This window comes from Eucyclogobius newberryi, unplaced genomic scaffold, assembly GCF_026437365.1.
Source record: "Eucyclogobius newberryi isolate DKJ021-1_F unplaced genomic scaffold, fEucNew1.0.hap1 SCAF_5, whole genome shotgun sequence".
Lineage (NCBI taxonomy): Eukaryota > Metazoa > Chordata > Actinopteri > Gobiiformes > Gobiidae > Eucyclogobius > Eucyclogobius newberryi.
Window position 1 is genome coordinate 1,598,267 of NW_027316167.1, and position 12,746 is coordinate 1,611,012.

The window sequence follows — 12,746 nt, forward strand, 5'->3', positions numbered from 1 at the left end:
AGGTTATAAAGGTCATGACCTTGATAAACATCTCAGTCAGAGGTTATAAAGGAAGAACCCCCGGCACCACATGACTCTCAGTATAAGACCTGCACAGGAACCCCCGGCACCACATGACTCTCAGTATAAGACCTGTACAGGAACCTCAGGCACCACATGACTCTCAGTATAAGACCTGTACAGGAACCCCCGGCACCACATGACTCTCAGTATAAGACCTGTACAGGAACCCCCGGCACCACATGACTCTCAGTATAAGACCTGTACAGGAACCCCCGGCACCACATGACTCTCAGTATAAGACCTGTACAGGAACCCCCGGCACCACATTACTCTCAGTATAAGACCTGTACAGGAACCCCCGGCACCACATGACTCTCAGTATAAGACCTGTACAGGAACCTCAGGCACCACATGACTCTCACTGTAAGACCTGTACAGGAACCCCCGGCACCACATGACTCTCAGTACAAGACCTGTACCTGAACCCCCGGCACCACATGACTCTCAGTATAAGACCTGTACCGGAACCCCCGGCACCACATGACTCTCAGTATAAGACCTGTACAGGAACCCCCGGCACCACATGACTCTCAGTATAAGACCTGTACAGGAACCTCAGGCACCACATGACTCTCAGTATAAGACCTGTACAGGAACCTCAGGCACCACATGACTCTCAGTATAAGACCTGTACAGGAACCCCCGGCACCACATGACTCTCAGTATAAGACCTGTACAGGAACCCCCGGCACCACATGACTCTCAGTATAAGACCTGTACAGGAACCCCCGGCACCACCTGACTCTCAGTATAAGACCTGTACAGGAACCCCCGGCACCACATTACTCTCAGTATGAGACCTGTACAGGAACCTCAGGCACCACCTGACTCTCAGTATAAGAACTGTACAGGAACCTCCGGCACCACATGACTCTCAGTATAAGACCTGTACAGGAACCCCCGGCACCACATTACTCTCAGTATAAGACCTGTACAGGAACCCCCGGCACCACATGACTCTCAGTATAAGACCTGTACAGGAACCCCCGGCACCACATGACTCTCAGTATAAGACCTGTACAGGAACCCCCGGCACCACATGCCTCTCAGTATAAGACCTGTACTGGAACCCCCGGCACCACATGACTCTCAGTATAAGACCTGTACAGGAACCCCCGGCACCACCTGACTCTCAGTATAAGACCTGTACAGGAACCTCAGGCACCACATGACTCTCAGTATAAGACCTGTACAGGAACCTCAGGCACCACATGACTCTCAGTATAAGACCTGCACAGGAACCCCCGGCACCACAATACTCTCAGTATAAGACCTGTACAGGAACCTCAGGCACCACATGACTCTCAGTATAAGACCTGTACAGGAACCCCCGGCACCACATGACTCTCAGTATAAGACCTGTACAGGAACCCCCGGCACCACATGACTCTCAGTATAAGACCTGTACAAGAACCCCCGGCACCACATTACTCTCAGTATAAGACCTGTACAGGAACCCCCGGCACCACATGACTCTCAGTATAAGACCTGTACAGGAACCTCAGGCACCACATGACTCTCAGTATAAGACCTGTACAGGAACCCCCGGCACCACCTGACTCTCAGTATAAGACCTGTACAGGAACCTCAGGCACCACCTGACTCTCAGTATAAGAACTGTACAGGAACCTCAGGCACCACAGGACTCTCAGTATAAGACCTGTACAGGAACCCCCGGCACCACCTGACTCTCAGTATAAGACCTGTACAGGAACCCCCGGCACCACATGACTCTCAGTATAAGACCTGTACAGGAACCCCCGGCACCACATGACTCTCAGTATAAGACCTGTACAGGAACCCCTGGCACCACATTACTCTCAGTATAAGACCTGTACAGGAACCCCCGGCACCACATGACTCTCAGTATAAGACCTCTACAGGAACCCCCGGCACCACATTACTCTCAGTATAAGACCTGTACAGGAACCCCCGGCACCACATTACTCTCAGTATTAGACCTGCACAGGAACCCCCGGCACCACATGACTCTCAGTATAAGACCTGTACAGGAACCCCCGGCACCACATGACTCTCAGTATAAGACCTGTACTGGAACCCCCGGCACCACATGACTCTCAGTATAAGACCTGTACAGGAACCCCCGGCACCACATGACTCTCAGTATAAGACCTGTACAGGAACCTCAGGCACCACCTGACTCTCAGTATAAGACCTGTACAGGAACCCCCGGCACCACCTGACTCTCAGTATAAGCCCTTTACAGGAACCCCCGGCACCACATGACTCTCGGTATAAGACCTGTACAGGAACCCCCGGCACCACATGACTCTCAGTATAAGACCTGTACAGGAACCCCCGGCACCACATGACTCTCAGTATAATACCTGTACTGGAACCCCCGGCACCACCTGACTCTCAGTATAAGACCTGTACAGGATCCCCCGGCACCACATGACTCTCAGTATAAGACCTGTACAGGAACCCCCGGCACCACATGACTCTCAGTATAAGACCTGTACAGGAACCCCCGGCACCACATGACTCTCAGTATAAGACCTGTACAGGAACCCCTGGCACCACATTACTCTCAGTATAAGACCTGTACAGGAACCCCCGGCACCACATGACTCTCAGTATAAGACCTGCACAGGAACCCCCGGCACCACATTACTCTAAGTATCAGACCTGTACAGGAACCTCAGGCACCACATGACTCTCAGTATAAGACCTGTACAGGAACCTCAGGCACCACATGACTCTCAGTATAAGACCTGTACAGGAACCCCCGGCACCACATGACTCTCAGTATAAGACCTGTACAGGAACCCCCGGCACCACATGACTCTCAGTATAAGACCTGTACAGGAACCCCCGGCACCACATGACTCTCAGTATAAGACCTGTACTGGAACCCCCGGCACCACATGACTCTCAGTATAAGACCTGTACAGGAACCTCAGGCACCACATGACTCTCAGTATAAGACCTGTACAGGAACCCCCGGCACCACATGACTCTCAGTACAAGACCTGTACTGGAACCCCCGGCACCACATTACCCTCAGTATAAGACCTGTACAGGAACCCCCGGCACCACATGGCTCTCAGTATAAGACCTCTACAGGAACCCCCGGCACCACATGACTCTCAGTATAAGACCTGTACAGGAACCCCCGGCACCACATGACTCTCAGTATAAGACCTGCACAGGAACCCCCGGCACCACATTACTCTCAGTATAAGACCTGTACAGGAACCCCCGGCACCACATGACTCTCAGTATAAGACCTGTACTGGAACCCCCGGCACCACATGACTCTCAGTATAAGACCTGTACAGGAACCCCCGGCACCACATGACTCTCAGTATAAGACCTGTACTGGAACCCCCGGCACCACATGACTCTCAGTATAAGACCTGTACAGGAACCCCCGGCACCACATGACTCTCAGTATAAGACCTGTACTGGAACCCCCGGCACCACATGACTCTCAGTATAAGACCTGTACAGGAACCCCCGGCACCACATGACTCTCAGTATAAGACCTGTACAGGAACCCCCGGCACCACATGACTCTCAGTATAAGACCTGTACAGGAACCCCCGGCACCACCTGACTCTCAGTATAAGACCTGTACTGGAACCCCCGGCACCACATGACTCTCAGTATAAGACCTGTACAGGAACCTCAGGCACCACATGACTCTCAGTATAAGACCTGTACAGGAACCCCCGGCACCACATGACTCTCAGTACAAGACCTCTACTGGAACCCCCGGCACCACATTACCCTCAGTATAAGACCTGTACAGGAACCCCCGGCACCACATGGCTCTCAGTATAAGACCTGTACAGGAACCTCAGGCACCACATGACTCTCAGTATAAGACCTGTACAGGAACCCCCGGCACCACATGAATCTCAGTATAGGACCTGTACAGGAACCCCCGGCACCACATGACTCTCAGTATAAGACCTGTACAGGAACCTCAGGCACCACATGACTCTCAGTATAAGACCTGTACAGGAACCTCAGGCACCACATGACTCTCAGTACAAGACCTGTACAGGAACCCCCGGCACCACATGACTCTCAGTATAAGACCTGTACAGGAACCCCCGGCACCACATGACTCTCAGTATAAGACCTGTACAGGAACCCCCGGCACCACATGACTCTCAGTACAAGACCTGTACAGGAACCCCCGGCACCACATGACTCTCAGTATAAGACCTGTACAGGAACCCCCGGCACCACATGACTCTCAGTATAAGACCTGTACAGGAACCTCCTGCACCACATGATTCTCAGTATAAGACCTGTACAGGAACCCCCGGCACCACATGACTCTCAGTATAAGAACTGTACAGGAACCCCCGGCACCACATGACTCTCAGTATAAGACCTGTACAGGAACCCCCGGCACCACATGACTCTTAGTATAAGACCTGTACAGGAACCCCCGGCACCACATGACTTTTAGTATAAGACCTGTACAGGAACCTCAGGCACCACATGACTCTCAGTATAAGACCTGTACAGGAACCCCCGGCACCACATTACTTTTAGTATAAGACCTGTACAGGAACCCCCGGCACCACATGACTTTTAGTATAAGACCTGTACAGGAACCTCAGGCACCACATGACTCTCAGTATAAGACCTGTACAGGAACCCCCGGCACCACATGACTTTTAGTATAAGACCTGTACAGGAACCCCCGGCACCACATGACTCTCAGTATAAGACCTGTACAGGAACCCCCGGCACCACATGACTCTCAGTATAAGACCTGTACAGGAACCCCCGGCACCACATGACTCTCAGTATAAGACCTGTACAGGAACCCCCGGCACCACATTACTCTCAGTACAAGACCTGTACAGGAACCCCCGGCACCACATGACTCTCAGTATAAGACCTGTACAGGAACCCCCGGCACCACATGACTCTCAGTATAAGACCTGTACAGGAACCCCCGGCACCACATGACTCTCAGTATAATACCTGTACAGGAACCCCCGGCACCACATGACTCTCAGTATAAGACCTGTACAGGAACCGCAGGTGAACACCTGTACGAAACATGCAGCCATCATCCTGGAAGTCTTCGGCATATTAACTGTTTCAAGCTAACAAAAATGAATAGAATGACTGACGCAAAGTCTGCAAATGACTCAAATGGGAGAAGGAAACCCCTTGTGTAACTGACCTCTGACCTCTGACCCCTGCAGGCCGGGGACCAACGCTGGGTGAGGACTGTAGGTGGTGCTGTTCACCTGCTTCACTCTCTGTTTGGACCTTTTTCTAAAGTCTACGGGATCGGACGCATCGCTAAGGTAACTAGAGAGGGCTCGTCTGGGAGGGTCTCTGACACACTCGGAAGGGCCTCTGACACACTCTGAAGGCCCCCTGACAGTCTGGAAGGGCCTCTGACACACTCTGAAGGGCCCCTGACACACTCTGAAGGCCCCCTGACAGTCTGGAAGGGCCTCTGACACACTCTGAAGGGCCCCTGACACACTTCTGTGCAGATGGTGTACGAGTCGTTCCGCTCGCAGCTTCAGGAGGAGGAGACGAGGACGAGAGGGGACGCTCAGATTGGAAATGTGTTTATCATCGACCGTGGTGAGACTGAAGGGGCGTGGCTGTGGGTGAATGGGGCGTGGCTGTGGACAGGAGCAGTGACAGGTGCAGACAGGCTGACTGGTGTCATCTTCTCGTTCTCAGACGTGGACATGGTGACTCCGCTCTGTTCTCAGGTGGTTTATGAAGGACTCGTGGACGACGTCTTCAGGATCAAATGTGGTACGTCCTCTGCGTGCTCATTGGCCCAGACTGTTTCACATAAACCAATGGTCAGTCTGTGTGTGGAGGAGGCGGGGTTTGAGTATGACGTCTCTGATTGGGCGTTGTGTTTCAGGGTGTGTGGAGTTCAGCCCTGATGTCACTTCATCTGAAAAGAGCATCAAAGTCATGCTCAACTCTCAGGACAAGGTAAAGAGACGACCAAGAGACAAGTTTCATCATTTTATTCTTGCTTTTGTCTGTTTCAGGTTTTTAACGAGATCCGAAACGAGCATTTCTCAAATGTCTTTGGATTCTTGTCTCAGAAAGCTCGAACTCTCCAGACGGCCTACGATGTGAGTCATTATTAGTGTTATTATATTTCACATGCCTGAAACGTCTTTGCTGTTTCAGAAACGACGTGGGATGGACATCAAACAGATGAAGACGTTTGTGTCGGAGGAACTGAAGGGACTGAAGCAGGAACACCGCCTCCTGAGCCTGCGTACGAGCTAATGCTAATGCTAGTGCTAATGCTAGTGCTAATGCTAGTGCTAGTGCTAAAGCTAGTGCTAATGCTAGTGCTAGTACTAATGCTAGTGCTAATGCTAGTGCTAATGCTAGTGCTAATGTGTGGGAGGAACTGAAGTAGGAACACTGCCTCCTGAGCCTGCGTACGAGCTAATGCTAGTGCTAATGCTAGTGCTAATGCTAACGCTAGTGCTAATGCTAGTGCTAATGCTAGTGCTAATGCTAGTGCTAATGCTAGTGCTAATGTGTGGGAGGAACTGAAGTAGGAACACTGCCTCCTGAGCCTGCGTACGAGCTAATGCTAGTGCTAATGCTAGTGCTAATGTTTGGGAGGAACTGAAGCAGGAACACCGCCTCCTGAGCCTGCGTACGAGCTAATGCTAGTGCTAATGCTAGTGCTAATGCTAGTGCTAATGCTAATGCTAATGCTAGTGCTAATGCTAGTGCTAATGTGTGGGTGGAACTGAAGTAGGAACACTGCCTCCTGAGCCTGCGTACGAGCTAATGCTAGTGCTAATGTGTGGGAGGAACTGAAGCAGGAACACCGCCTCCTGAGCCTGTGTACGAGCTAATGCTAATGCTAGTGCTCATGTGTGGGAGGAACTGAAGCAGGAACACCGCCTCCTGAGCCTGCGTACGAGCTAATGCTAGTGCTAATGTGTGGGAGGAACTGAAGCAGGAACCCCGCCTCCTGAGCCTGCATACGAGCTAATGCTAGTGCTAATGTGTGGGAGGACCTGAAGCAGGAACACCGCCTCCTGAGCCTGCGTACGAGCTAATTCTAGTGCTAATGTGTGGGAGGAACTGAAGCAGGAACACCGCCTCCTGAGCCTGCATACGAGCTAATGCTAGTGCTAATGCTAGTGCTAATGCTAGTGCTAATGCTAGTGCTAATGCTAGTGCTAATGCTAGTGCTAATGTGTGGGAGGAACTGAAGTAGGAACACTGCCTCCTGAGCCTGCGTACGAGCTAATGCTAGTGCTAATGCTAGTGCTAATGTTTGGGAGGAACTGAAGCAGGAACACCGCCTCCTGAGCCTGCGTACGAGCTAATGCTAGTGCTAATGCTAGTGCTAATGCTAGTGCTAATGCTAGTGCTAATGCTAGTGCTAATGCTAGTGCTAATGTGTGGGAGGAACTGAAGTAGGAACACTGCCTCCTGAGCCTGCGTACGAGCTAATGCTAGTGCTAATGTGTGGGAGGAACTGAAGCAGGAACACCGCCTCCTGAGCCTGTGTACGAGCTAATGCTAATGCTAGTGCTCATGTGTGGGAGGAACTGAAGCAGGAACACCGCCTCCTGAGCCTGCGTACGAGCTAATGCTAGTGCTAATGTGTGGGAGGAACTGAAGCAGGAACCCCGCCTCCTGAGCCTGCATACGAGCTAATGCTAATGCTAGTGCTAATGTGTGGGAGGACCTGAAGCAGGAACACCGCCTCCTGAGCCTGCGTACGAGCTAATTCTAGTGCTAATGTGTGGGAGGAACTGAAGCAGGAACACCGCCTCCTGAGCCTGCATACGAGCTAATTCTAATGCTAATGCTAGTGCTAATGTGTGGGAGGACCTGAAGCAGGAACACCGCCTCCTGAGCCTGCGTACGAGCTAATTCTAGTGCTAATGTGTGGGAGGAACTGAAGCAGGAACACCGCCTCCTGAGCCTGCGTACGAGCTAATTCTAATGCTAATGCTAGTGCTAATGTGTGGGAGGACCTGAAGCAGGAACACCGCCTCCTGAGCCTGCGTACGAGCTAATGCTAATGCTAGTGCTAGTGCTAATGTGTGGGAGGAACTGAAACGGGAACACCGCCTCCTGAGCCTGCGTACGAGCTAATGCTAGTTCTAATGCTAGTGCCAATGTGTGGGAGGAACTGAAGCAGGAACACCGCCTCCTGAGCATGCATACGAGCTAATGCTAATGCTAGTGCTAATATGTGGTATTAACTGAAGCAGGAACACCACCTCCTGAGCCTGTGTACAAGCTAATGCTAGCCCTGAACGCATGGAACTAACTGAGGCTAACTGAAGCTAACATGTTTGTGTTTGTGCCAGACATCGGAGCCAGCGAGGCCATGATGAAGAGGAAAACTAAACAGGACTTCCAGGAGCTGCTGCGCACAGAGCACTGTGAGACATCTATATGTTATACACACATAATATATATACATACATCTGTGAGATATCTATATGTTATACACATAATATATATATACATACATCTGTGAGACATCTATATGTTATACACATAATATGAATACATACATCTGTGAGACATCTATATGTTATACACACATAATATATATACATACATCTGTGAGACATCTATATGTTATACACATAATATATATACATACATCTGTGAGACATCTATATGTTATACACATAATATGAATACATACATCTGTGAGACATCTATATGTTATACACACATAATATATATATATATATATACATCTGTGAGACATCTATATGTTATACACATAATATATATACATCTGTGAGACATCTATATGTTATACACATAATATGAATACATACATCTGTGAGACATCTATATGTTATACACACATAATATATATATATATATACATCTGTGAGACATCTATATGTTATACACACAATATATATACATACATCTGTGAGACATCTATATGTTATACACATAATATATATACATACATCTGTGAGACATCTATATGTTATACACATAATATGAATACATACATCTGTGAGACATCTATGTTATACACACATAATATATATATATACATCTGTGAGACATCTATATGTTATACACACATAATATATATACATACATCTGTGAGACATCTATATGTTATACACATAATATATATACATACATCTCCAACAAGTTTCTTTTCATATCAGAATCAGAATAATTTTTTCTTTGACTGTTTCAGCTCTTCTCGAGGGCTTCGAGATCCGAGAGTGTGTCTCCTTCATCGAGGAACACATCAACAGACAGGTCTGATTCTATCTCGCACTACTTCATCCACAGACACGTGTGTGTCATGTGTCATATTGACTCTTCATCCACAGACACGTGTGTGTCATGTGTCATATTGACTCTTCATCCACAGACATGTGTGTGTCATGTGTCATATTGACTCTTCATCCACAGACATGTGTGTGTCATGTGTCATATTGACTCTTCATCCACAGACACGTGTGTGTCATGTGTCATATTGACTCTTCATCCACAGACATGTGTGTGTCATGTGTCATATTGACTCTTCATCCACAGACACGTGTGTGTCATGTGTCATATTGACTCTTCATCCACAGACATGTGTGTGTCATGTGTCATATTGACCCTTCATCCACAGACACGTGTGTGTCATGTGTCATATTGACTCTTCATCCACAGACACGTGTGTGTCATGTGTCATATTGACTCTTCATCCACAGACATGTGTGTGTCATGTGTCATATTGACTCTTCATCCACAGACACGTGTGTGTCATGTGTCATATTGACTCTTCATCCACAGACATGTGTGTGTCATGTGTCATATTGACTCTTCATCCACAGACACGTGTGTGTCATGTGTCATATTGACTCTTCATCCACAGACATGTGTGTGTCATGTGTCATATTGACTCTTCATCCACAGACACGTGTGTGTCATGTGTCATATTGACTCTTCATCCACAGACACGTGTGTGTCATGTGTCATATTGACCCTTCATCCACAGACACGTGTGTCATGTGTCATATTGACTCTTCATCCACAGACACGTGTGTGTCATGTGTCATATTGACCCTTCATCCACAGACATGTGTGTGTCATGTGTCATATTGACTCTTCATCCACAGACACGTGTGTGTCATGTGTCATATTGACCCTTCATCCACAGACATGTGTGTGTCATGTGTCATATTGACTCTTCATCCAGACACGTGTGTGTCATGTGTCATATTGACCCTTCATCCACAGACATGTGTGTGTCATGTGTCATATTGACTCTTCATCCAGACACGTGTGTGTCATGTGTCATATTGACTCTTCATCCACAGACATGTGTGTGTCATGTGTCATATTGACTCTTCATCCACAGACACGTGTGTGTCATGTGTCATATTGACTCTTCATCCACAGACACGTGTGTGTCATGTGTCATATTGACCCTTCATCCACAGACACGTGTGTGTCATGTGTCATATTGACTCTTCATCCACAGACATGTGTGTGTCATGTGTCATATTGACTCTTCATCCAGACACGTGTGTGTCATGTGTCATATTGACTCTTCATCCACAGACACGTGTGTGTCATGTGTCATATTGACTCTTCATCCACAGACATGTGTGTGTCATGTGTCATATTGACTCTTCATCCACAGACACGTGTGTGTCATGTGTCATATTGACTCTTCATCCACAGACACGTGTGTGTCATGTGTCATATTGACTCTTCATCCACAGACACGTGTGTGTCATGTGTCATATTGACTCTTCATCCACAGACATGTGTGTGTCATGTGTCATATTGACTCTTCATCCACAGACACGTGTGTGTCATGTGTCATATTGACCCTTCATCCACAGACATGTGTGTGTCATGTGTCATATTGACCCTTCATCCACAGACACGTGTGTGTCATGTGTCATATTGACTCTTCATCCACAGACACGTGTGTGTGTCATGTGTCATATTGACCCTTCATCCACAGACACGTGTGTGTCATGTGTCATATTGACCCTTCATCCACAGACACGTGTGTGTCATGTGTCATATTGACTCTTCATCCACAGACATGTGTGTGTCATGTGTCATATTGACTCTTCATCCACAGACATGTGTGTGTCATGTGTCATATTGACTCTTCATCCACAGACACGTGTGTGTCATGTGTCATATTGACTCTTCATCCACAGACACGTGTGTGTCATGTGTCATATTGACTCTTCATCCACAGACATGTGTGTGTCATGTGTCATATTGACTCTTCATCCACAGACACGTGTGTGTCATGTGTCATATTGACCCTTCATCCACAGACACGTGTGTGTCATGTGTCATATTGACTCTTCATCCACAGACATGTGTGTGTCATGTGTCATATTGACTCTTCATCCACAGACATGTGTGTGTCATGTGTCATATTGACTCTTCATCCACAGACACGTGTGTGTCATGTGTCATATTGACCCTTCATCCACAGACACGTGTGTGTCATGTGTCATATTGACTCTTCATCCACAGACATGTGTGTGTCATGTGTCATATTGACTCTTCATCCACAGACACGTGTGTGTCATGTGTCATATTGACCCTTCATCCACAGACACGTGTGTGTCATGTGTCATATTGACTCTTCATCCACAGACATGTGTGTGTCATGTGTCATATTGACTCTTCATCCACAGACACGTGTGTGTCATGTGTCATATTGACTCTTCATCAAACACATTGATGAATAACTGTGTTTCAGGTGTCGATGTTGGAGTCTCTGCGTCTGCTGTGTCTGCTGTCGCTGACTGAGAACGGTAAAGAACATGACTAAAAACACGACTGTAAAAACACTACGGAACACGACAGAACACGACTGTAAAAACACGACAGAACACGACTGTAAAAACACGACAGAACACGACTGTAAAAACACGACAGAACACGACTGTAAAAACACTACAGAACACGACTGTAAAAACACTACAGAACACGACTGTAAAAACACCACAGAACACGACTGTAAAAACACTACAGAACACGACTGTAAAAACACTACAGAACACGGCTGTAAAAACACTACAGAACACGACTGTAAAAACATTACAGAACACGACTGTAAAAACACGACGAAAAACACAAAAGAACACGACTGTAAAAACGTTACAGAAAACGGCTGTAAAAACACAACAGAACACGACTGAAAAAACACCACAGAACACGACTGTAAAAACACGACTGTAAAAACACGACTGTAAAAACACGACTGTAAAAACACGACAGAACACGACTAAAAACACTACAGAACACGACTGTAAAAACACTACAGAACACGACTGTAAAAACACCACAGAACACGACTGAAAAAACACCACAGAACACGACTGTAAAAACACGACTGTAAAAACACGACTGTAAAAACACGACTGTAATAACACGACAGAACACGACGGTAAAAACACTACAGAACACGACTGTAAAAACATTACAGAACACGACTGTAAAAACACGACTAAAAACACAACAGAACACGACTGTAAAAACATTACAGAACACGACTTTAAAAACACTACAGAACACGACTGTAAAAACACGACAGAACACGACTGTAAAAACACAACAGAACACGGCTGTTAAAACACAACAGAACACGACTGTTAAAACACGACAGAACACGACTGTAAAAACACGACAGAACACGACAGTAAAAA

The 12,746-nt window shown here is 47.6% G+C and overlaps 2 protein-coding genes across 2 annotated transcripts in view; both read left to right on the plus strand.

Moving 5' to 3' along the window:
- LOC140380800 (V-type proton ATPase subunit d 1) overlaps positions 1-12,746 on the plus strand; it is a 371,409-nt gene that overhangs the window by 303,525 nt on the left and 55,138 nt on the right. The gene's annotated exons all lie outside the window — the stretch shown is intronic.
- The window catches only part of vps33b (VPS33B late endosome and lysosome associated), a 31,734-nt gene that overhangs the window by 7,532 nt on the left and 11,456 nt on the right, over positions 1-12,746 (plus strand). Inside the window, exons 8-16 of the mRNA XM_072464704.1 lie at positions 5,262-5,366; positions 5,562-5,655; positions 5,758-5,835; positions 5,951-6,024; positions 6,084-6,170; positions 6,229-6,319; positions 8,394-8,468; positions 9,263-9,327; positions 11,798-11,852. Coding sequence (XP_072320805.1) covers positions 5,262-5,366; positions 5,562-5,655; positions 5,758-5,835; positions 5,951-6,024; positions 6,084-6,170; positions 6,229-6,319; positions 8,394-8,468; positions 9,263-9,327; positions 11,798-11,852 — 724 coding nt within the window. The remainder of the gene's footprint in view (positions 1-5,261; positions 5,367-5,561; positions 5,656-5,757; positions 5,836-5,950; positions 6,025-6,083; positions 6,171-6,228; positions 6,320-8,393; positions 8,469-9,262; positions 9,328-11,797; positions 11,853-12,746) is intronic.